Genomic DNA, 21,377 nt, shown 5'->3' with positions numbered 1-21,377 from the left:
ACCAAAAGTGGAAAATTGTATGATGAAACATCGTATTGTATAAAAGTTCACAACGAACTCTAACAACGAAAAGGAAATAACTGCAGAAGAGATCAACAAAGCGGCTTGCTTTTTAAGTTTAGTTTGAACTCAATGGCTATGAAATACAGAAGTACCCAACGGAAATACTCCGCTCGATTTAATTCTATCTAGTTTTATTCTGTCAGTTCTAACAAGTTCCATATCTTTTCAGAGATTTGTCTTTCAAACTCCCACACTAATCATGGTCGCAAAAAAACATGTTGTTTTGCTTTTGATAATTTTCCTACAGCAATTTTTGTTCGAAAGATGAATTTGTTCAAAAGCCCTGCGGATGCATGCACGCAGCCAACTGTAAATACTCTTTGAAGAATTTTCTCGTTAAAATTAGTTAAATTGGACTCGAAACCATATTGTTTACCATATGTCTTGATTAGCAATGTACTAACACACAATTTTTGATAAATATAATATTTTTCGTTTTTGTTGGGTTTACAATCCTTGCCTTTTTTATTTTTAACGATTCCTGGCTAAAAATGTATCCAATGCGATGCACTCTTTGCGTTTTCGTGTTCCGTGAGATGTTTGGGAAGAACTTTTTTTAAAGTTCTATTAACATCACAATATCCACAATTATTACTTTTACTTCTCAGGCAAACATTTTTTTATGACAGCTTTTTTGCGACAATTAAAAATGAATTACATTTGCACTTTAAGATATTGGCCTGATAAAAAATTCAGCGTAAACAATTTCATAATTCAATGCTATTTTATAAGGTGTTGCAACGAGAAACTCGCAACCAATGCCACATTTGATCTTAATCTGGTTTATTCTAAATTTTCTTCGGGTCAGTGTGTGGTTTTGTTCTTAGCACTTTGTAAGTAGGTAACAGACAAAACGTGCATAAATTTCCTAAACATCTTCATCGATAGAACATACTCGTTTTTTAGCTTGCTTTTAAATTTTTATTGACAGCAAAGTAACATCCGTGCGTCCAGATGTTGGGCACTTTTTTTTCCTTGGCAATTCTTACTACAAATTTAGTGAATTTTTGTTTTCTAAACAGATAATTGTTGTTCCGGAGACTTATGTATTTTTAATGCATGTTTAAATGATCCGCTTCTCATACTTTTGTAATTTCTCAACTGCTTGGCTGTTTTTGCCAGACGCTATGCAGTGTAAGTCGCATTTTTTTTTCAGGGAGGAAACATGACGAATAAGGGTGAGTTCCAATGTTTGTGTTTATTATAAATATTCACTTAGAAATGTATCTCACAGCTGTTTTGTAATAAAGAAAACATCTATTTGGGCTTTTTGCAGATCGTTTCGGATTTGCTTAGTAAAAGCCCACATGGTACAATGATCAAGCATCATTTCATCATTTTGTTCGAGATATATTTAAACCAAAAAATTATAAAATAATTCTTATCGAAATCTGATCCAAATTATTTCATATATGAGCTATCATTCATTCATTGACTAGTCAAGTCTGCATGGATTTCGTGGTCGTACACTCAGATATCATAAAATAAGAGAAATGTTATGTGTTCTAGGATGTTATAGAAGGATATCATCTACGCAGATGATACAATTTTTTTTATATAAGAACGCGTAAAATTTGGCTGTGCCTGAGGATGTTCTTATTTTAGCCCATAGATTTTCTTAAAATTGGGGGCAAATCTATGCCTCAATGTTCTTATAAAAATGGTTCTTGTACAAAAAGAGTATATTGAATGGTTGTGCTTGATAATTTATGGTGAGCGTGCAAACTTGAATAATGAATGCCCGTGAAAATTAATCTTACAAAATTATTTTCTATGTAATATTAAAATGAAAACCTTAATATGTCGCCTTAAATCGATATTTCCTTATTCTCATAATGATAGATTATTAAATTAAAATTACACGGCACCATTCATCATGAATTCGAGTTCCAATACCAGTCTAAACATTTCTATCGCCAACGTAATGTTTCTAGCATTTTCAAGGGAATCATTAAAGCTTTTATTCTTTAAAGGAGGCCGTCTCCATTTTCCAACACCCAAAGGGGGGACGAGGAGACCACTGACACTTTAGACTATAAAGCCTTTTTAAGGCCTCTGTAAAGTCTCGAGTAGGCTCAGACCCAACGGATTATATATGGATAACAAAACCTCAATAATCATACTCTGTAGTAAGCAATTAACAATTTGTTATAACTGAAATTACTACTATTATCATTACTACAATTATAGGTAGCTTCCTCTAACTCGAACTCCATAATAAACATGGCAATAAGCTCGGTTGGAAGATTGTCCTCCCGTCAGGTTATTGGTGTTATACTTACTTTCATCCTGACTGTAAAATTGTAAGTACGATTGGATCTATTAATTTGTTTCTCGAGATTAGTTCCTCACAATATTGCTCAAGTTCAAACTAAATACCCTAAGTCTTATTATGTGAAATACTGTACGATATGAAAGTACTGTTCAGCAAAGGTCACACCCTTGGGCTTCAACCAAGGGCGATTAAAAGTTAAATCCACCTTGTACAGCATATATATAATAAGCATAACCACATGAAATTACTGCCTAGTAACTTCTATCTCAATGGGCACACACTAGAAGTTCACCCACATATCTAAAAAGTAGTTAGATTCAAACCATTTACAGCATAATAAACGTAATACTGCTCAGTAGCTTTATTCACAGACTAAAGTGAGTTAAAACTATATCAACTTTCGTAGGTTTTGTCTTTGGAGAAAAGGGTTTACTCGCAGCTTGCTTCTTTTCATGCATTCTATTGAAATGAGTCTGAGTTTACCTCCTTTTTTCTTAGCTCCTAATTTACACAAGGACTGTAGTTATGTAGAGAGACAAGTCACTGCATCGCCTTGGACAACAACTTAATAAATAACGTGCCCGCCAGTGGAATCAGCCACAACACTAATTTGCGCACACTGCGGCGTGGCGAACAAGAATACGAGAAATAAAAGACTTCACATCCGGCAGAACGAGAAGATTTTTTTGGCTCCATCTCTAACGGCTTACGCAGCTTCACATCTTGTTTTGAAAAGAACAGGCAGACTAACAAATGAAAATAATTAAAACTTGATTTAAGTCCTGAAGCAAACAAATTACGGTTAATAAGACGCCCAATTTTCCCAAAGTTCTAAGAATTCGTCTGATTGGCTTAATAGTAAAATGTTTAATTCATTGCTTTACCTTCGACTCCAGTAATGAATGAATTTGATTGGCACTCTTTTAAATAATACATACTAGTATGTATGGAATATCCGGCAGTTATTTTGTGTAACGGCCTTTATTTCTGCTCTTTTAAAAATCACCTGTTTCAACATCACTCTAACACCTTATCCATTTTCGCTTTCTTTGCATCCACAGCGGCTCAACCAAAGAAAACAGCAGTTCTAAATCTGTCTTGACAAGATTATTTTCTGATTACGACCACGTCGTGCGTCCTAGCTTTGGAGGTAGGACAAACTTATAATCTCATTATCAATTTTAAAATTTAAAATTTTAAGTTTTAAATTTTAAATTTTGAAATTAAAAAATTTCATAAATTAATTTGCTTGCATTTTACCTTATAGCGCGACCAATAGAAATTCTGACAGATCTTTACGTTGAATCATTTGGCAATATAGAGGAGGCAAACATGGTAAGTCCAATACATAGTAAAAGAATGGATAAAAAACAGGTGGTTAGGGGCGAAGAAAACAACACATATGCTTGTAATTACAAGCAAGCAGACAGAAATTCTTGATTGCTTAGAAACTGTGAGATTGCCGTGTTCCTAAAAACACTTGTTCGGCAAGTTAGGGTGAATTCTAGAGAACACTTATAAGAAACGGTTAAAAGGATGACTTGTAATATAGCTACTTTTTTTTAGAATATATAGTTTCCAAACAGAAGCACGTCAAGATATGAAAGGCGTATATCGAACTTTCAAAACCCTTATTATATCATTCTGATCTTAAGGACCAGTTATCAAGTTGTCATACCATAAGTTTCTATGACATCAAATTGTGGACAATTCCAAACAAAAAAAAAATATCGCGGTCGCGTGGTAGATCAATGTAAAAAGTTCATTCGAGAAAAATTGATAAAATAAAAAAAAAATGATACGAAAATAATGATAAAATATTTCCTTCAGGAATTCAAGGTATTTGGTTATTTGCGACAGCAATGGAAGGACGAAAGACTCGCTGGAAAGCTTGACAAGGCGATTACCATAAAAGGAGAGAACATTAACCGTCTCTGGTTACCAGACCCCTTCTGTTATAATGCACGTGATTCCAATTTAATGCTGCCAGATTCTGCAGTGCACAGCAAAGTTTTGGTTGATGTTCAGGGCAATGTGCTCTACACGAAAGGGTCTGTGCTAATGTTATGATATATAGAGGACAGTTTATACAACGGTGTAAAGTGCGCCGGACTCCGCGGATAGAGAGGTCCGGATTCGATCCCTAGCCGGTGCACTGCGCATGCGTTGTATCTGTTTTTGAGCAATGTATTTTACTTTCATAGTGCCTCTCTCCACCCAGGTGTATAAATGGGTACCGGCGAATTAACTGCTGAGAGTAACCCTGCGATGGACTAGCATCCCATCCAAGGGGGCGTACAAAAACTCCTAGCCGCTTAATGGTACAGAAACTGGGACTAAGCTCCGGCCTGATGAGCTACTTGGCTCTTAAGCAGGCTTTACCTTTTACATTTTTATACAGCAATTAGCTTGCTTATTCCTACTTTTTGCTCAGGATCTTTTCCAAAAGGCTTAAATGAGATATAAGATATAGTGTGGGCTCTGTTGTGCAATTCAGTTAAAGGCCTCATCAAAAACTAAAACACTATCAATTTTTCTTCCAGGGTGACTTTCCTAGCGTCTTGTGAAATGGATCTTCGTCATTTCCCGTTTGACTCCCAGGAATGTTTTCTTAAAATTGGCAGTTGTAAGTCAGTTTACTAATCAGTAATGATTTGATTTTTCCAATCCAATACGCTTTCCCATCTTCTATAACTAAGCATATGCTAAATTTTTCCTGAGAGAAAAAATGAGAATGTTATCTTAAAGCTAAGATTGTTGTATTGTCAAAATAAGTTTGCGCTCAGTTTGGAAACTTCTGTTTATATCGATTGCGTTAACCAATCGGGGCTCGCCAAATGAATACTGGACTGGTGCACACTTAAAGGCTTTCAGTTACGTAACAAAGCAATTTTTGTTTACTAATATCTCCTTGAACTTATTTTATGTCTTGTTAACAAGATGCTTATACAACGGAGGATATCATTTACAAATGGAAGTACAAAGAAGTGGAAGTGGAGGCGACTCAAATGGCGCAATTTGACTTTTGCAGGGCCTCACTGTCGACATCTGTAAATATCTTCAAAATAGGTAAATCATACTTTTCAATCTGGCAGTGCATAATCATAGAATTGTTTTTTTTTTTTCATAATTGTCGATATTACAACGAAAGAAAGACAAGGAGGGAAGTTAGGGCACTGGTCTTCGGTAATCTGGAGGTGTCAGGTGCAAGCCCCCTTCCCTTGACCTCGGGGTGAGGTCTCGCGTTCATCCCCTTGCAAATCGCTCGTTAGCTTCCTACCAGTTGGGATTCTGATCTTATCCTGGTTTAATGTGTCAGAGTGATATTCCTACAAACTAACTTTGAACCCCACTGTATCCACTGTGCAAAGGACAGTTTTGGTTTCCGATAACTGTTCGCTCACGAAAACGTATAGGATATATGGGCATATTGAAATGCCATTTTGTGTTCCCAAATTAGTAGGGGAAACTTCCCTAGCTATGTGGTTTAGAAAAAACTTATAAAGTTTTTTTTTTCTTTTTCTTCTTCATCATCAAAATCACGTTTTTATAACAAGGCTCTTCAAAAGTGAATAATTTACTAACAAAACGCCTGTCCTTATTTCAGGAAATTTCTCCACGATAACGGTGACTTATTTCTTCAAGCGCCGCATGGGATACTACCTCATTCAAGTCTATCTTCCAGGCATCTTTGTCGTAGCTCTAAGCTGGATTGTGTTCTGGATGGATAAGACAGACATGGGCAACAGAATGGCTCTGGGAATTACCACCATCTTAACCATCATGTTTCTTCTTGGATCCATCAATGGTACCATGCCACGAGTCAGTTACCCAAAGGCTCTGGACTGGTTTCTGTTGGTGTCATTTGCTTTTGCGTTCTTGTCCTTGGTGGAATGCATGATCGTGTTTATCGTTTGGCTAGGTGGCAATAAAAGAAAGGTGATCGAGGTTTGTGAATATATTGCTAAGTTGTTGAAAATAATTTTGACTCTTAGAAGGTCAGGTAACTTACAAAATCCCCTTATTCGGTACCGTAACGTTGTGATTTGGCCCCTTTTTCCATTAAGCACCACTGTGAAGGGTTTTCCTTGGTAACAAGCATCCATACTATAATAAACACCCTTAGTATATACCACACAAGTGAATAGTGCTTTTTGCGCGCGCTGATTTGTTAACTCGGAGGTGATTAGCAAAGTACTTTTTACCTCCGGACAGCTAAAGAGAAACAAACTGCCTTCGCGTGTCACTTTGTTTACCAAAAGTGATTTTTTGGTCTGCTAGTTATTCATCTTGTGTGGTATATACTCAAATAATTATTCACTTCAGTGTCAGTTAATGAAGTGGATATCCACAACTATCCACCTCCACTGTGAATAATTGCTTAATTAAAGCAATAGGCACTGCTTCTGGAGTAAGCCCCCTATTGTTAATAAATAAACACAATTTGCTTGAACAAGTTGTCTTTAAGAATGTATATTTAGCCATTTATCTATGGAGATGAAATAACCAAATTTTGGTCGATAGTTGAGGACTTTGTTCACTACATTGGGATACATACTGCGGTCAAAAGATAAGATAAAAATAAGCGCCCCTTCTCTAATTACCCTTCTTTTTTAACAGGAAAAAGATTCTGCAAATACAAAGTCACCGCCAACAGTTAAGGCGTCATTTCATGCTGGCGAATATGAAGCAACTACTTCAATTGCACTTAACGACAATAAACATCAAGATGATGAGATTCCTAACCATGGATGTCTCTCAAATACTGAAAGAGTTACGCGTGAAGATACTTCGTTTATAGGTCACAAAATGCCTTGCAAAGTAGATGATACTGCTGATTTAATTGACAAGATATCACGGGCGCTGTTTCCGCTTATCTTTTTAATTTTCAACATTGTTTATTGGTGTCATTATTCGTTTACAAATTAGAAAAAATATCAATTAAAATATATTATGTATGGACCAGACCTGGGAACTCAAACCAATACGTTTGTAATGTTTGTGTGGGTGGAGTTTGATGGAATAATTGTTTTTTCTTTTTTAATTTTTTGTTCCATACTGCATGCTGACTATTCCTTTAGTTAATTTTATTCATCATAACATGTCATCGGTATTGATATAAACTAATATTGTCGAAAAATTAAAAGAAGAAAAAAAATTGAAACATATCGTTTGATTTTGAGTCTTGTGTAGTCAGTCAGGTCATTCCCATTAAAATTTATGAAATTTTGTCGGTTTTCCACAAAGCCATAGTAACTGGGTTAAAACTGGGTAACTGGGTTAATTTATAAAAAAAATGTTGCCAAAATGTACTCTGAATGTGTGCAAGTGATAAACCTCAACCGGTTTAACGTATTTTGACCGCAGTTTAAAGATATGTATACCGCAGAAATTTTTAAAGTGATTCCTTTAAAAGGGTAATAAAGGTAATAATATGAAATGACTCGCATTCTAGTCTCAATAATTTTAGTTAAGAATTGATTAGCAACGAAGCTGATAATTGAAAACAAAATGTGACTGTTTCAAGATGTAACAGCGTTTTATTTTTTTGTGCTGTTAGGTTTTGAAGCGCTGATGATCTTTTGAGTAAACTGTTTTCGTAGAGGAAGCGTTCGTATCGTCGATGGGATTTATGGCCAGAAGTAGCTGGACTGTTGAGGCGACTAGTCAGTTTAAGTATATATAAAGGCAGGTGCCAGTTTTGTTGTGGCTTTATTTCCTCATAAGACTTCATTAAGATAGCAAAAATAACCATCTACTCGAAGGTAAAATAAACGATTGCTTTATTACAGTCAGTGCTCTTTTATAACAAAGGTACAACATCAACTGAAATGAAATATATAATTTTTTCCTGTATCAAAAATAACCTTTAAGACGTACCATACATGATCTTCCCACTTTATTGTGGATACCTTAAATGGCTTTAAATTACTGGCATTTGTTTTCTCTGCCGTCCAAAATTATTTAAAACAGGTTTCAATTGCTTAACTTTAAGATAGTAATGAATATAACCAAAATTTCCTTTAAATAGCATGAAAACGCCATTTTTAACGCCAGTTTTAAATTCATCACGTTCTTCTAATTAATGCGCCATTTATTTTTTTCCGAGATAACAATCCAGCCACAAGTGAGAGGTGGACATAATAAAAGAACAGCTGGATAACAATCATATTCCGTAATAACATGCTGTTTCTGTATTTGCATTTCACAAAAGGAGCCTTTCTAATCATTCTTTTTCAATAGCATCGCATCACAGGAGGTAAAACAATGCTAGAAGAACTCATTTTTGTTTTTACTTCATCACACTGAAACAGTCTCGAATACTGATTACCTTCGTTTCTTAACGTGGAAAGTACGCGATATTAGGTAAGTGTTGACCGCGTAACATTAACCATCAAGTCAAGTATACTTTGAAGTACTTGATGTACTTGAATTCTTCAATATAAATTGGATTGAATTCTGTTTTCATGCAGGGTTTTTAAGTCTTCGCCATAATCATTCCTACCAGTAGCTATCAACCTTGCTGAGAAACAAAGAGAAGTAATTTTAGGTATAGCATCTTCAACGTAACAACACGTTTTCGTCCTTCTTCTACCCGTATACTATTACTACTTGATAATGAATTACTAAAATCATTCAAGGAAAAGGCACCACACTTTATGCTACACTATTCGCTAATTATTCGCCATGAAAATATAACGAAAACTTTTGAAACAAATTTCACGAAAGATGTTAAAACGTTGTCATGGGACAGTCGACTGAGTCGACAGCCGAGAAGAAGGTAGCTACGTTTCGACGGCAGCAATCGCAAGACGAGTAGTTTTACCAACATAATTAGACAGTGTTATAATCGACAATTCGTGGCGAAATCGGCATCTTTTAGCAGAATATTAAATGAGATCATTGCAGCATCGATTAAATTCATGAATTGCTTTCGAGTTCCACGAAAAAAATGCACCGAATAACATGATCAACTTGTTCTGGCACTAAAAAAATACATAAAGGAGTACAGAAAGCTTTTACAGCAACGGACAATATGGACTTACAGGGTTGAAGCCACAGCGAAATTTACAAATATTTGCTAAAAACAACTCCCAGTATTACGGAGTCTTGATATGACAAATACGATGCAATTATAATCCCGGGAATCGGATGTACGCTCAAAAGCATGTTTTTTTTCTTTCTTCCTTTTTTTTTACCTGGCTTAAAAAATTTAAATCTAGAATATTTCCCATTCTACAAAGAAATGGAACAATAATTAGTATTATTAATCTGGATATCGTAAGGGCACGCGACCAGTATTAATCACGCGACTGGTTTGTTTTCAAATTCTCACAACAGTTTTTTCAAAGGGTTAATAGTCGATATATTTTGTGCATCTCAAAGTTATATCTCATGTATGTAAGCTAAATATTGCATGGAGCCGCCGACAAAACCTTCATTCTTAGAATTGTTTCCCAGATTAAATATACCTTCCTTTTATTCCTTTTTTAGATAATTATTTTAAGTTGGAGTAATTTAAGTAATAATTTATGGATTTACCAGTTTGCTTAGCTTTTAAATTTAATCTTAAATTTCGAATTTTAATTAGGTTTTAAGTAGATTTTAAATTAGATTATTGATTACAGGCCCGTAGGGAGGGGGTGCGATGGGTGCGTCCGCACCCCCCCCCCCCCACGAGCCTTGGAAGTCCGCTCATTGTGAAAAAAATATGAAAATAAATAAATAAATATATGGAAATGATATTTCTGTACTTTGACTATTTACATTCAATTTGGTCCTCTGGGTTGAAGGTTCACCATTTGTACATTCGTGTGGTATATTTTGGACCGAAGTGTGTGATTCTAGGTTTTAAATTTCAACTATGTTTCTCCTGTCTTCCTTTTATGTACTGCCGTCATTGTTAGCTAAATAAATTGTAAATTACGTTTTCAAGGTTCTGTTTCGAAAAATATGATTTGAATTTAAAAATGTACCAGAATTATTGTCGTTGTTACCTTCACTTTTACCTGCCCTTTTCCTAACAAACTGTCTTCAAAACGCACGAAATGCTGTCTCAGAAAACCTATTTTGTTCAAAACAGGAGGGAGCGACGGCGGGGCAGAAGGAAAGAAAGAACGCGCCCTCCTGGTTCAAAATTTCCTGGAGGAGGATACCCCCAGACTCCCCTACGTTATCGCGGCCGCGGCGCTCAAGATTTCGCCCCGGAGGCGCTCATACGCACCCCCCCCCCCCCCCCCCATGCAAAATCCTGGTTACGGGTCTGGATTAAAGTAGATTTTTTTAACTATTAGTATGTTTATTATTAGTTGCAAAACTATTACGTGTCACCCTCGTTAAATAAAGTTTGATTGATTGACATGAATTGATTGTTGGTCGATTGATCGATCGATTGATTCTAAGAATCAGTCTGTTTATACCAGGGGATGTACTACACATGCAGCTACAGTCGGAAAAGAGATGAAAAAAAGCTACTAACCCTCTACGTTTGAAATCCAAAGGTTCATTTTAATCTGGGAAACAATTCTTAGGAACGCTATTTAACAGCGAAAAGAAGGTTTGTAGACGAGACCAAACAAGGTCTTACGTCAATTATAAGCAAGCACTCTTAGCCGATCAGTGTATACAGTAGGGCTTCCACTAACGGTCACTTTTCTATAACGGCCAGGAATTAAAGTCCCGATTGTGCGCTGATCCAGACACCTGTATAGAATGACCTGTCCAGACTTGGATTTTTACTTATTTCGGATTTGCCTGTTGCTTGCGAGGTGAGTCAAGTTCTGATCAAATAAAAAATTAGTACGTGGCTGTTTAAATTGTAATTTGACTTCGCTTTTTCGTTTTTGTTTCGCTTCGTTTTACTTTTCTTGTTGCTATAGCCGTATAAAGTGTGGGTTTGAAATTTAGTTTTGCATTGCTTTCCCATTGAGCTATGATCGGATAAAAAGCCTGCACTACTCACTTACTGATTAGTTGCAAAAGGAAATCTATTAGCGACATAGTCACATCCGTTTTCTCGTGCTAAAGTTTGAACGTTCTGATTGGTTCAGTCATTGTGACGTTGAATTGTTTTAGTTTTGGTTTTGCGACGATCAATTAAAAAAACCGCTTTGTGTGAAATATTATTGAAAAAATTAAAAAGAGCGGAGTCAAGGTAAACTAATAATATTTAAAATAACAGTTTTCAGAATGCATTTTGCGTTGCCCAAGACGTTTACAAACGATTTAACAAATTTTAATGTAAACATTTTAAGACGCACGGTGAAATATTGCGCGCAATGTGTATTTTTACAATAACTGAGTGAATTCTTGCGCGCTGATTGGCTACTTTTCATTGTCAATAAGAGTACAGACGCATGAAACTTGTTGCTGACGTAAAGGCAGCGAAGGTTTTGCCAAACTTTTCAGCACTGATTTAGCGCTGTATTCTTGATGAGGTGAGAATTACACCACAAAACTAGAAGTCTTCAATGAGGAAATCATCTCAAATTTATTGGTTAACTTAAGAAACCATTGCAACCTGGGAGCGGAAAGATGAGGATGTTTATTGAGAATTAAAACCTGAAAATCGGCGGTGAGCGAGAATGTGTGCTGTCAATTAAAGAAAGAAACTGAAACGTGTTTTAGCGGATTAAAGGTTAGTTCAACAATTCGAATTTTCTCTTGTATTTCCGGTGGTATTCTTACCAAACCTTTAATTGACGAGCCTGTGAATGAGATTCTCCGAATTACAGCGACGAAATTTAGATTCTGCGGCCGTACGGCAATCGCATCAGTCCCCGTGCATTTCGAACCTTCGTTTCAAAATCAGTAGTAGATCCACTCGCCTAGCGGCTCCTGGATCTACAACGTTTTGACAATGTTAAAACGCAATTTATCATCATTAACAGGACAGACGTGTAAAAATCTGATGTCAATTTGTTAAATAGCTTTGCGTGCAATGCTGCAGAAAATGAATCGTTACACGTCTGCATGATTGCGTCAACAATTTTTGAATCAATGTCGCGACTCAATGCGTATGTTCACCATCTAGCGACACTTCGAGCAAGGCTCAAGCCGTTGCCATTTTAGCTACGTTATCGCCTGACATCATCATGGTGTAAAGTGATATCTGAGTACGTAAAGACAACGATACAATTGAAGCAGCGAAGAAGTATATGCGCGGCTAACACTTTAATTAATTTCTAATAAGTATTTCATTTTTATTTTCACATTTCCAGCTTAATTGCAGGAATTAATACCAGCTCAGTGAAGAATACGCTATTTGCAGGTTATGACGCAACATTAAGGCCTGGATTCTATGAAGGTAATTAAAAATTGATATGCAATCTAAGTCGCAGTTAAACAAGAAGTTCCGGTATAAAAGGGGCCTGGCCTGGCCATTCTCACGCCCAGTTGTCAGTCAATCATGAAAGGGTAAACAACTGGCAAACAATCTGCGTATTTTTCACAACTGTTACTGATAAAATGTGATTCATTTTTGATAGGAGTATTCTGTCAAACGTTAGGGAGTTATTTTTCATATTTTTGTCAATGATATTTCTTGGTTTTATGAGATTTTGAAGCATGTTAAGCTTGAAGGATGCTCAGCATCACAACGTGCCACGACTGCAAAAGTACAAATTTGCATTTCGCGCCCGAGAAGTGTGAAATGTGGGAGGTGCCATCCCTTTTATAGTGGAACTTCTTGTTTAAGGTCGCGGGGGATACCTACGCATGAATAAATTCATGAAGCGAAATTTTGCTTGACCTGCATCTTTTAAAACGCTTATTTCTCGGCTGTTATGGGTGCGATTTAGCTCAAATTTTACAGAGACATAAAGAAATGATGAACGATTATGAATGTAATCTTTTATTTGGCAGATTGCACTTAACAGCGATGTTATAGCCACGTTACTGCCAAATTGGGAAGAACATGATTTTGTGGCAGAGTTTGCGGAACGAGTATGAGACAGCACACTGTGATCTTGTCAAAGACCAATCAGTCAATACCTCTAGTGTGTCATAACAGAAGCGGATTTTTTAATTTAAAGTTTGCCAGCAAGTTATGGAGGTTTAAATGAGCAATTTTGAATTTAATGCCTTCTACCTCTTACTAAAACGGCTCTTTTAAAATTCCGCTTCTGTTATGACACACTACAGAATTCATAGTTTACCTATCTGCAGTGACAAGTAATGAAGTTTTGTATCCGCGCTGTATCTCTGCCACAAAATTGTCGGAAAAGTCCAAACTTTGAAATTTCCGAAGGTGTCCCAACCAAAACACGATCAGAGATGTAATTGTATGGTAATTATATTCACGCACGCTTTTATGGTGAGAACAATGCGTTTTTAGAAAGGACACGATTGTTTATGCCGAATATTATTGTGATTACTTTGAGTTGCAGAAATATTCAAATCTGAATGAAAACTAACTCATAGACCTCCTATTATACAACGTAAAATGCAACGCTTTAAATTGGTTAAAATATCAAAGAAACAGGGATATTTTTCAAATCACGCGCACGCGCCCATATTTTTATTCAGTCATAAATATCTCGTAAAGTTGTCGATGTCAGTCGTTGTACGTCGTGCATACGCTTTTAATAAATACATAATGATGAACCTAAGGTGTCCCCCGCGACCTTAAGGTGATTCCCTAGTATTGCATTGCACACCCTTACTGCGCAGAATTTTACGCGTAATTAGCGCGCGCACATAAACAAAATGGCGGCTTTTTTCTAAGCGGCTTGGCACGCGAGAGAGATAAATCATCGTTTTCTCGTAAACGATTTCGGTGACCTATCATTTTTTTCTCTTAGTTCGAAAGTAGCGATCAAATTCTTTCAATAAAATGAATACAGATCAATTTCTATGGCAGAATAATACATTATCACCGAAAACGTGTACTTTCAGCAGTACTCGCAAAGGAAATATAAGGAATTATATGGTAAATACAAGGTCTTCCTGCTCCTAAACGAATACGGTGACCCCCCTTTTTTATTTCAAAATTTAACTTCCCTTAAGGTAAACAAACAATTGGTAAAGTTTGGTTGGAAATCTATGAGCAGTTCTATTTCTAGGGAATTACCTTAATATCACCATTTGTGAAAAGAAGGTACGGCTCTTAATATCATTCTAGTGTCAAAAGATTTCCTTAAGCTATTATTAGTAAAATAATGGCATTCTATAAAGTTCTTGACCAACCGATTCTTGGGGTTATGAATATATTGAAGAGATTCAAATTCGAGAGGGGTGATCAAAAAACAGAAGAGCTAAAACTCTTGAAGAACCTCGTTCACGTTTGACAAAGCCTAAATAAAAAGTTCTTCATTGATCACCGCTACAGATTCTCCTGTTGAAGTGTTGGTACAGCTGCATGTGGAATCATTTGGAAATATTCACGAGCCCGATATGGTAAGTTTTAAAAGGCAGTTTGAAATGCTGAGTACAGTACACCAAGCCCTGCAATAACTGGAATTGAAATTAGTTGAACTGTAATTTAAGGAGGCTCGATGTAGTTTTTTTAGCCGAAGGGTGGTTGTTTTGAAAATTAAAATTATCTAGGAAGCCAAGCCATTTTTGCCAAAATACACCATAATGATCAAATATGACCAATTTTTAATTTTTTACCCGTCACTTAGTCACAAAGGTTACCATAGCAACGATTGACGTTTTCTTTTGTTCTCAAACAAGCTTAATTTTCTCGAAATCTAGATTGACTCTTAGTATTTATTTTTTGACTTAACTGTTGACTAACTGTTGACGAAATTTTAGAAAAATCTGTAAGAGCGTTTTCAAGTAAATCAAGAATGAAATTTTCCAAAAAACACCGTCTTAATATAAAATAGGCGCTTTAAAATTGCTTCGTATTACTTGAGCACAGTTACTCTTACTGAAATATAATACTTACACCATCAAAGACCATTAGCTAAAAGCGAAAGACTTTTTGCTTTAATGTGATAAAATTTATCGACTGCCGATTGTAGGAAATTATACGAAAATACCAAAAACTTCATTCTTGATTTACTCTAAAACGCTCTTACAGATTTTCCTAGAATTTTGAGTACAGGTAGACAATCTACCATACTTGAACATATCAAAAAATTAATACCAAGAGTCAATCTAGATTTCGAGAAAATCAAGCTTGTTTGAGAACAAAAGAAAACGTCAATGGTTGCTATGGTAACCTTTGTGACAAAATGACGGGTAAAAAATTATAATTTGGTCATATTTGATCATTATGGTGTATTGGGCAAAAATCCAACATTGGCTTCCTAGATAATTTTAATTTTCAAAACAACTACCCTTCGGCTAAAAAAAACTACATCGAGCCTCCTTAAGCTTAAGGCTAACATGTTTTGTTATCCAAAGCACGAATATTGAAACCCAGAAACTAGGACACAGATAACTCACTGTGGATGTCAAAGAAATTTCTGATCGCAGATCTCTGCCCCTGTGACATGAAATGACATGAATTTTTTTTAGCTTTTAACATCAGCAGTTTTTACGCTTTTTTGTGCATAACAAGTTTACAGCACCTTCCTTTTCACCAATTCTGTTAAATAGCTTGAGTTATTTTTTGGTTCCGACAGTAATTTGTTGTATAAAATGTCCTTCCTGATAATATCTTCACGCTTTTGTTTTAGGAATTCCAGGTTTACTCTTACTTTTTGCAAAGCTGGACGGATAAAAGACTTGCAGGGAAAATAAATCGAAGTATTACACTAAAAGGGTCTGATATCAACCTCGTGTGGACTCCCGACGCATACTGCTACAACGCCCGAGTGACAAATCTGATGTTACCGAATGTGGAAACACATAGCAAGGTCTCCATCAGCCCTAAGGGCGAGCTTGTTTACAGCAGAGGGTAAGCATATCTTTTGTTACTCTTTTTTTATTAAAAAACAATTCTTGAAATGATTATATACCTGATTGAAGAATCGTTGGCCCATGGAAAGCATCAACCATGAATGATGCGACCCAAGTGTTTACTGGGAAATCGGAGAAAATAATCGTCGTCTGTGACAGAATGAACACGAAAATAAAACAGGTTGTACAAATCACGATTTAAGGCGCTTAAAGAAAGAAAATATCTTGATTATAAATAAAAGGAACATTACAAAGCTATCCAAGGCTGTTTACCCAGAATACTAGTGGGTAATATGTTTATTCCTTTTCAAAGGGTCAACGTTTCTTCAATTAGGTATAACTAATCGCGCTAACAGATTTAGAACTAGAACTAACTTTGAAAGCCGAAACAAGGACCTGCTCCCTGCGTAGCAGATGTCTTTGAATATATTAGGCTTATGACCACACCCATTAATTTTGTCGCACACGTGTCTACGACTCACGTTGTCGCTCTACGCTAGTATTGCCCAGTTCCCTCTATGCAGAGTGTCTGCAATGCTTCATGGTAGGTTTTTTTAGCATAGCAAAATAAAAGATAAATTTACGCATACGGCATTATCAAAAGTTCGTTTTACAGACAAAGCTATTCGATTGTTCCACGGCTGAAATAGTTCGTTACAAGACCAAAAACGACCACACCCTGGCCAGACGCATGTGGCGTTAAATATAACTACCATGTGGCACTGAAGGCGCGTTTCATAGAGAGAACTTGGCGCTAACGTGCTTCAATATATTATCTTTCAGAGTGTCATTCACTGCATCTTGTGTGATGGATCTGCGCACTTTTCCTCATGATAGACAGACCTGTCATCTAAAGTTTGGAAGCTGTAAGTATCGAGCTACGATGTTCATCATAGGTAATATTATCATGATTCAACGTAACATTTGTTTGAAATTTAACGGCAAAGCTGCTATAAGTGAATAAGCTTTTACTAGAGACATTTAGACCCACGTTCAGTTAGCTGCAGACCGCAAAGCACTGACATACACTTGATAGGACCAGGTGTGACGTTTTTGGTGTTTCTGTCACTTTTTGAATAGATTTGAGTGGGGCACTTTTTTAGCATTTCTATGAGATTAATTTACGATGTGCTGCCTAAGAATGCTGCAGCTATACAAAAGACGCCTTTAGCTTTTGATTGACGCGAATTTTGAGATCAATGAAAAAATACTGCACTTTTTATCCTTGTTTGGAACGCCAATGCTGCGCGATAATGTTGTTCAATATGGCCGCCGAATTACAACGCTGATGAGTAATCTCTATATAAATGGACAAACTAATTAATGGGTTGAAGTTAGCCTTTACACGAACAACCTGGAACTAAAGGTCTGTAGCTGCTTGCACTCACACGCACAGGAAATGTTATTTACTATTCTTTTTTTTCTTTTCCGTATGATTTTCAGATGCTTACGACGACAGTGACGTCATTTTCAAATGGAAAAATGCCGACGTTCATGTCAGCCGTGATAATATGGCGCAGTTCAAATTCCTGGGCGCAAGCTTTTTTTCTGAGAGGGACAGTTACTATGATGGTATGAACGAACTATACCCCCCCCCCCCCCCCCCCCCCGCGCCCCCAAAAGCCGAAGAGAGTAGGGACTACTAGTTAATGTCAATTATGGCAACAAAATTTTAGTATCCATTTAATACATACGTTGTTGTCCAATACCACCCACGCGGTGCAATTACAACAGTATCAAGCAACATAATTCCGGTTGCCGGTTATAACTCTTGTCAAAATAATATGTAATTTTTAAATCTTTCGATTTTATACAAATGTAACACAATTTTAGCTTAAATCTTAGTACTCTTATATATTTTAATCTTTTTAACTTCCATTTTAGGTACACTGTAAGGCTTTTAGCGACTTTTTACTTTTTACTTTTTACTAGCTAGGGCCTCTATTGAAAACAGTTTTTATTGTAAAAGCTGATGGAGTAACCCTATTTAAATAAAGGCTTTCTTCTTCATAAAATAGTTTGTTTCTGCGCTTGCTCTGGTTGGCTGAAAGACATGCTTATTGTTTCTCAAGTGCATAAATTTGAAACAAAAGCAAAACACGACTCGTACTCCCGCTTGTTCCCAGATATCCGTAGTTAACTTTTTGGCATTCAGTTGACTTGTTCTCTTTGTGTTAAATAAACAATAACATTGGGCGAGAAATCTGAAACTTGATTTAGGTGAGTTGCAACTTTTAGCCAACAAAAGTACAAGACACCTTGTTGCTTTTCAAAAAGGGACCAACCTAATAATGCTGTGCAATTTTAGTTGTCCGAATAAGAAAAGTAAAACAAATATTTCCTTGTTTAAAACTTTCTTCTCCAATTTTCTTCCTTCTTAGTCAATTTTACCACCATAACAGTCAACTACACTTTCCAGCGTCGCCTTGGCTACTACTTCTTACAGGTTTTCATTCCTGATATCCTGATCGTCCTGATAAGCTGGATTGTATTCTGGATGAGCCCGGATAACGCAGGTGACAGGTTAACAATAGGAATAACCACCATTCTGACAATCATGTTCCTATCTGGAGCTATAAACGCTTCCATGCCCCCCGTCAGCTATGCCAAGGCCATGGACTGGTACCTTTTGGTATCGTTTGGGTTCATATTTTTGTCGGTTATTGAAAGTCTGGCTGTGTTTGTGCTGTCTTCTCGGCCGCTTGGAAAAGGATGCAACTACAAGAAAGAGGAGACGGTGAGTATATTGCAGGCTGCAAATGTAACTGAAGCTTCGAATTGGTTAGAATTTTATCTGTCAGCTGAGACAATGACGCGCCTTTTTAGCTGACAGCTGAGATCTGATCTCTGCAACATTACTGATAGCTGAGAAATTGGCTGAAATTTAAACTGATAACTAAGATTCTAGCACCCCCACTAAACCCTGTTTTCCACTTTAAAAATAAAGTTTTATTTTTGTTGTTGTTATTATAATTGTTTTTTCTTTTACTGTTGTTGTTGTTGTTGTTGGTTACGACTGTCAACCTCTTTTCACTTGTCATCCAGAAGTACAAAGCCAACTGAACTGTGACGTACCCTTCTCAAACATCATTAATAATTTATCAAGTTAAAACAATGAAAATCATAACCGTGACGGTGGTTTGGATATCCGATCTTAATAAGCATAGACTTTTTTCCGGTTTTTTTTTTTTTCCCGTTTACTCCTTGGTATTTGTTTCGATTGAAAAGATATATCAAACACTCGAGACAGTGTTTCATCGGCTATCCAAACACCTTGAATTTCGTCAAAAATACTCCGCTGCGCGTCGTATTTCCAACTTATCTTCTCGGTGTTTGGATATCCCGATGAAACACTGCCTCTCGTGTTTGATATATTACATAAAAAGTGCTGTTTACAGGCTTTTATTTGTCTTCAAGTTAATTATATAAAGGGGCACTATTATGAGCGTGACTCCGAAAAGTCAAAATCGAAGGACATATTAGCATCGATCGAAATCTAGAAGTAATGCATAGTTTTGTTAGAAATTACTTTACTAAGGCACTGAGGCCACAAAAGGGGCGTTACCCAGTGTTACGCACGCACAAGTTTTTGACACTAGTAGCCTATAACCATTATCTAACTATGGGCCGTTTTACATCCTGCAGATTTGCCACTCGCTTAAATCCAGACTTCTGCCTTGCCTTAGGCATCGCAACAGGAAAGCAAAAATAACAAGAAATCAAGTCCCGGATGAAGAACAGACCACTGAGCTTAACATGAATATCATGGTAACGGACCAATCACTGCCCATGTCGTTAGAAGACCTAGCCACCATTGAGCAGAAAGAGCGCCATCAGGCGGGCATGCACAGAAGTAAGAACACTGCAATCCGAGTCGACCAGATATCACGAATTTTGTTTCCGCTCACTTTTGCAGGTTATACCTTCGGATACTGGTTCACTTATTCGTAATCAGTCATTTGTGTGTCTGACTGGGACTTCCCTGGCTTAATAATATATGTTTTATGTATCAGCCGAGGGCTAAAGACCGAGTCGGTTTCATCATCGATGTTGCTAAGATACATGCATCACGTGATCTACATTTTTTCTCCTTAAGCAATGATAAAATCATAGCGCATGTGCAATAAAGAAAGAAACAAAAAGCATTGATGATGCGCAAACTTGGAACTTTTTAAACCCCCCTGCATGCCGCGCAGAATACAATCTAAAAAATGTAGAAGGTAACCTCGCCTTGCCTAATCCGCATACAAATAAAATATAACGAAGTTTAGCTATGGTGTGGCCCTGTTACGGAACAATTTGCTCCAAGGTTTGAGAATTGCTGTCTCTACTGATCAATTTAAACAAAAGATCAACCACTCCTTCCAGACCGTAACACGGCAATGATGTAAAACAGTAATTTACAAGCACTTTTAGCTTAAACTGACGAATGATTGTAGTAATCGTGTTTAAATAAAGATGATGATGATGATGATGATGATGATCAATCAATCAAAACCTTTATTTAGACACGATGGGGTAAAAAAGCTACATAGCTTGTGGGGTCGTGTGTAAATAAAACATTAATACTAGTAGATAAAAACATTAAACTAAATTTTAAGGTAAAAACGCTAGACTTATCGCTAAAAATGATGATGATGATGATGATGATGATGATGATGATGATGATGATGCAAATGATGATGATGATGATGATGATGATGATGATGATGATGATGATGATGATAGCCGCTCCACGAAAAAGAAGACAATGCCAAACAAGTGTCTAGTCAATTAGGCACAAACAGCATCATGCACAGTAAATATAGTTTACCATTCTCACTCATTAATTATGCCGCTCATTGTCCGGCGTGGATAAGATATGGGAAAAGATTGTGGCCGAGGCAATGAGCGACTGGGTGAGAAAGCACTATAGCTGTGTATTACGTCGCCGAAGGGGAGGTGGGAGGGTCGAAAATTTGTTCGGACTTCCCGGCTTGCGTATCTCTTTCGAAATGTCCCGAAACTAAGCAAAGAGATCTTTAAATTCCGCGATTGTGCACATGCTGATTAGGCATTATATAATACAACTATCTATAAACAAACAGGGTTATGTAATCCACGCACTTGTGAATTCCGCGTCATAATTATGAATGAGAATAGTTTACCATTCTCACTCATTAATTATGCCGCTCATTGTCCGGCGTGG

The 21,377-nt window shown here is 36.7% G+C and overlaps 2 protein-coding genes across 3 annotated transcripts; both read left to right on the top strand.

Moving 5' to 3' along the window:
- The first annotated feature begins 1,174 nt into the window (after positions 1–1,174).
- LOC144627999 (gamma-aminobutyric acid receptor subunit alpha-3-like) lies at positions 1,175–7,380 on the top strand. Of its 2 annotated transcripts, none has more exons than XM_078486038.1 (9): positions 1,175–1,241; positions 2,254–2,366; positions 3,400–3,488; positions 3,606–3,673; positions 4,169–4,389; positions 4,882–4,964; positions 5,279–5,407; positions 5,946–6,277; positions 6,959–7,380. In XM_078486038.1, exons 2-9 carry the CDS (start codon positions 2,287–2,289, stop codon positions 7,265–7,267), a joined length of 1,311 nt encoding a protein of 436 aa, XP_078342164.1. In that variant the 5' UTR covers positions 1,175–1,241; positions 2,254–2,286; the 3' UTR covers positions 7,268–7,380. The 2 variants fall into 2 exon arrangements, with proteins under 2 accessions (XP_078342164.1, XP_078342163.1); XM_078486037.1 differs by having other exon boundaries at positions 5,946–6,286.
- Positions 7,381–11,048: 3,668 nt separating this feature from the next.
- On the top strand, positions 11,049–20,657 carry LOC144627960 (gamma-aminobutyric acid receptor subunit alpha-6-like). The gene is made up of 8 exons (XM_078485986.1): positions 11,049–11,106; positions 12,559–12,644; positions 14,667–14,734; positions 15,967–16,187; positions 16,973–17,055; positions 17,633–17,761; positions 18,571–18,926; positions 19,835–20,657. Exons 1-8 carry the CDS (start codon positions 11,051–11,053, stop codon positions 20,138–20,140), a joined length of 1,305 nt encoding a protein of 434 aa, XP_078342112.1. The 5' UTR covers positions 11,049–11,050; the 3' UTR covers positions 20,141–20,657.
- The last annotated feature ends 720 nt before the right edge of the window (positions 20,658–21,377 follow it).

Source organism: Oculina patagonica, chromosome 10, assembly GCF_052425735.1.
Source record: "Oculina patagonica isolate OP01 chromosome 10, crgOcupat, whole genome shotgun sequence".
Classification (NCBI taxonomy): domain Eukaryota; kingdom Metazoa; phylum Cnidaria; class Anthozoa; order Scleractinia; family Oculinidae; genus Oculina; species Oculina patagonica.
The sequence above is the reverse complement of the archived record's forward strand: the minus strand, read 5'-3'. Positions and strand labels throughout refer to the sequence as shown.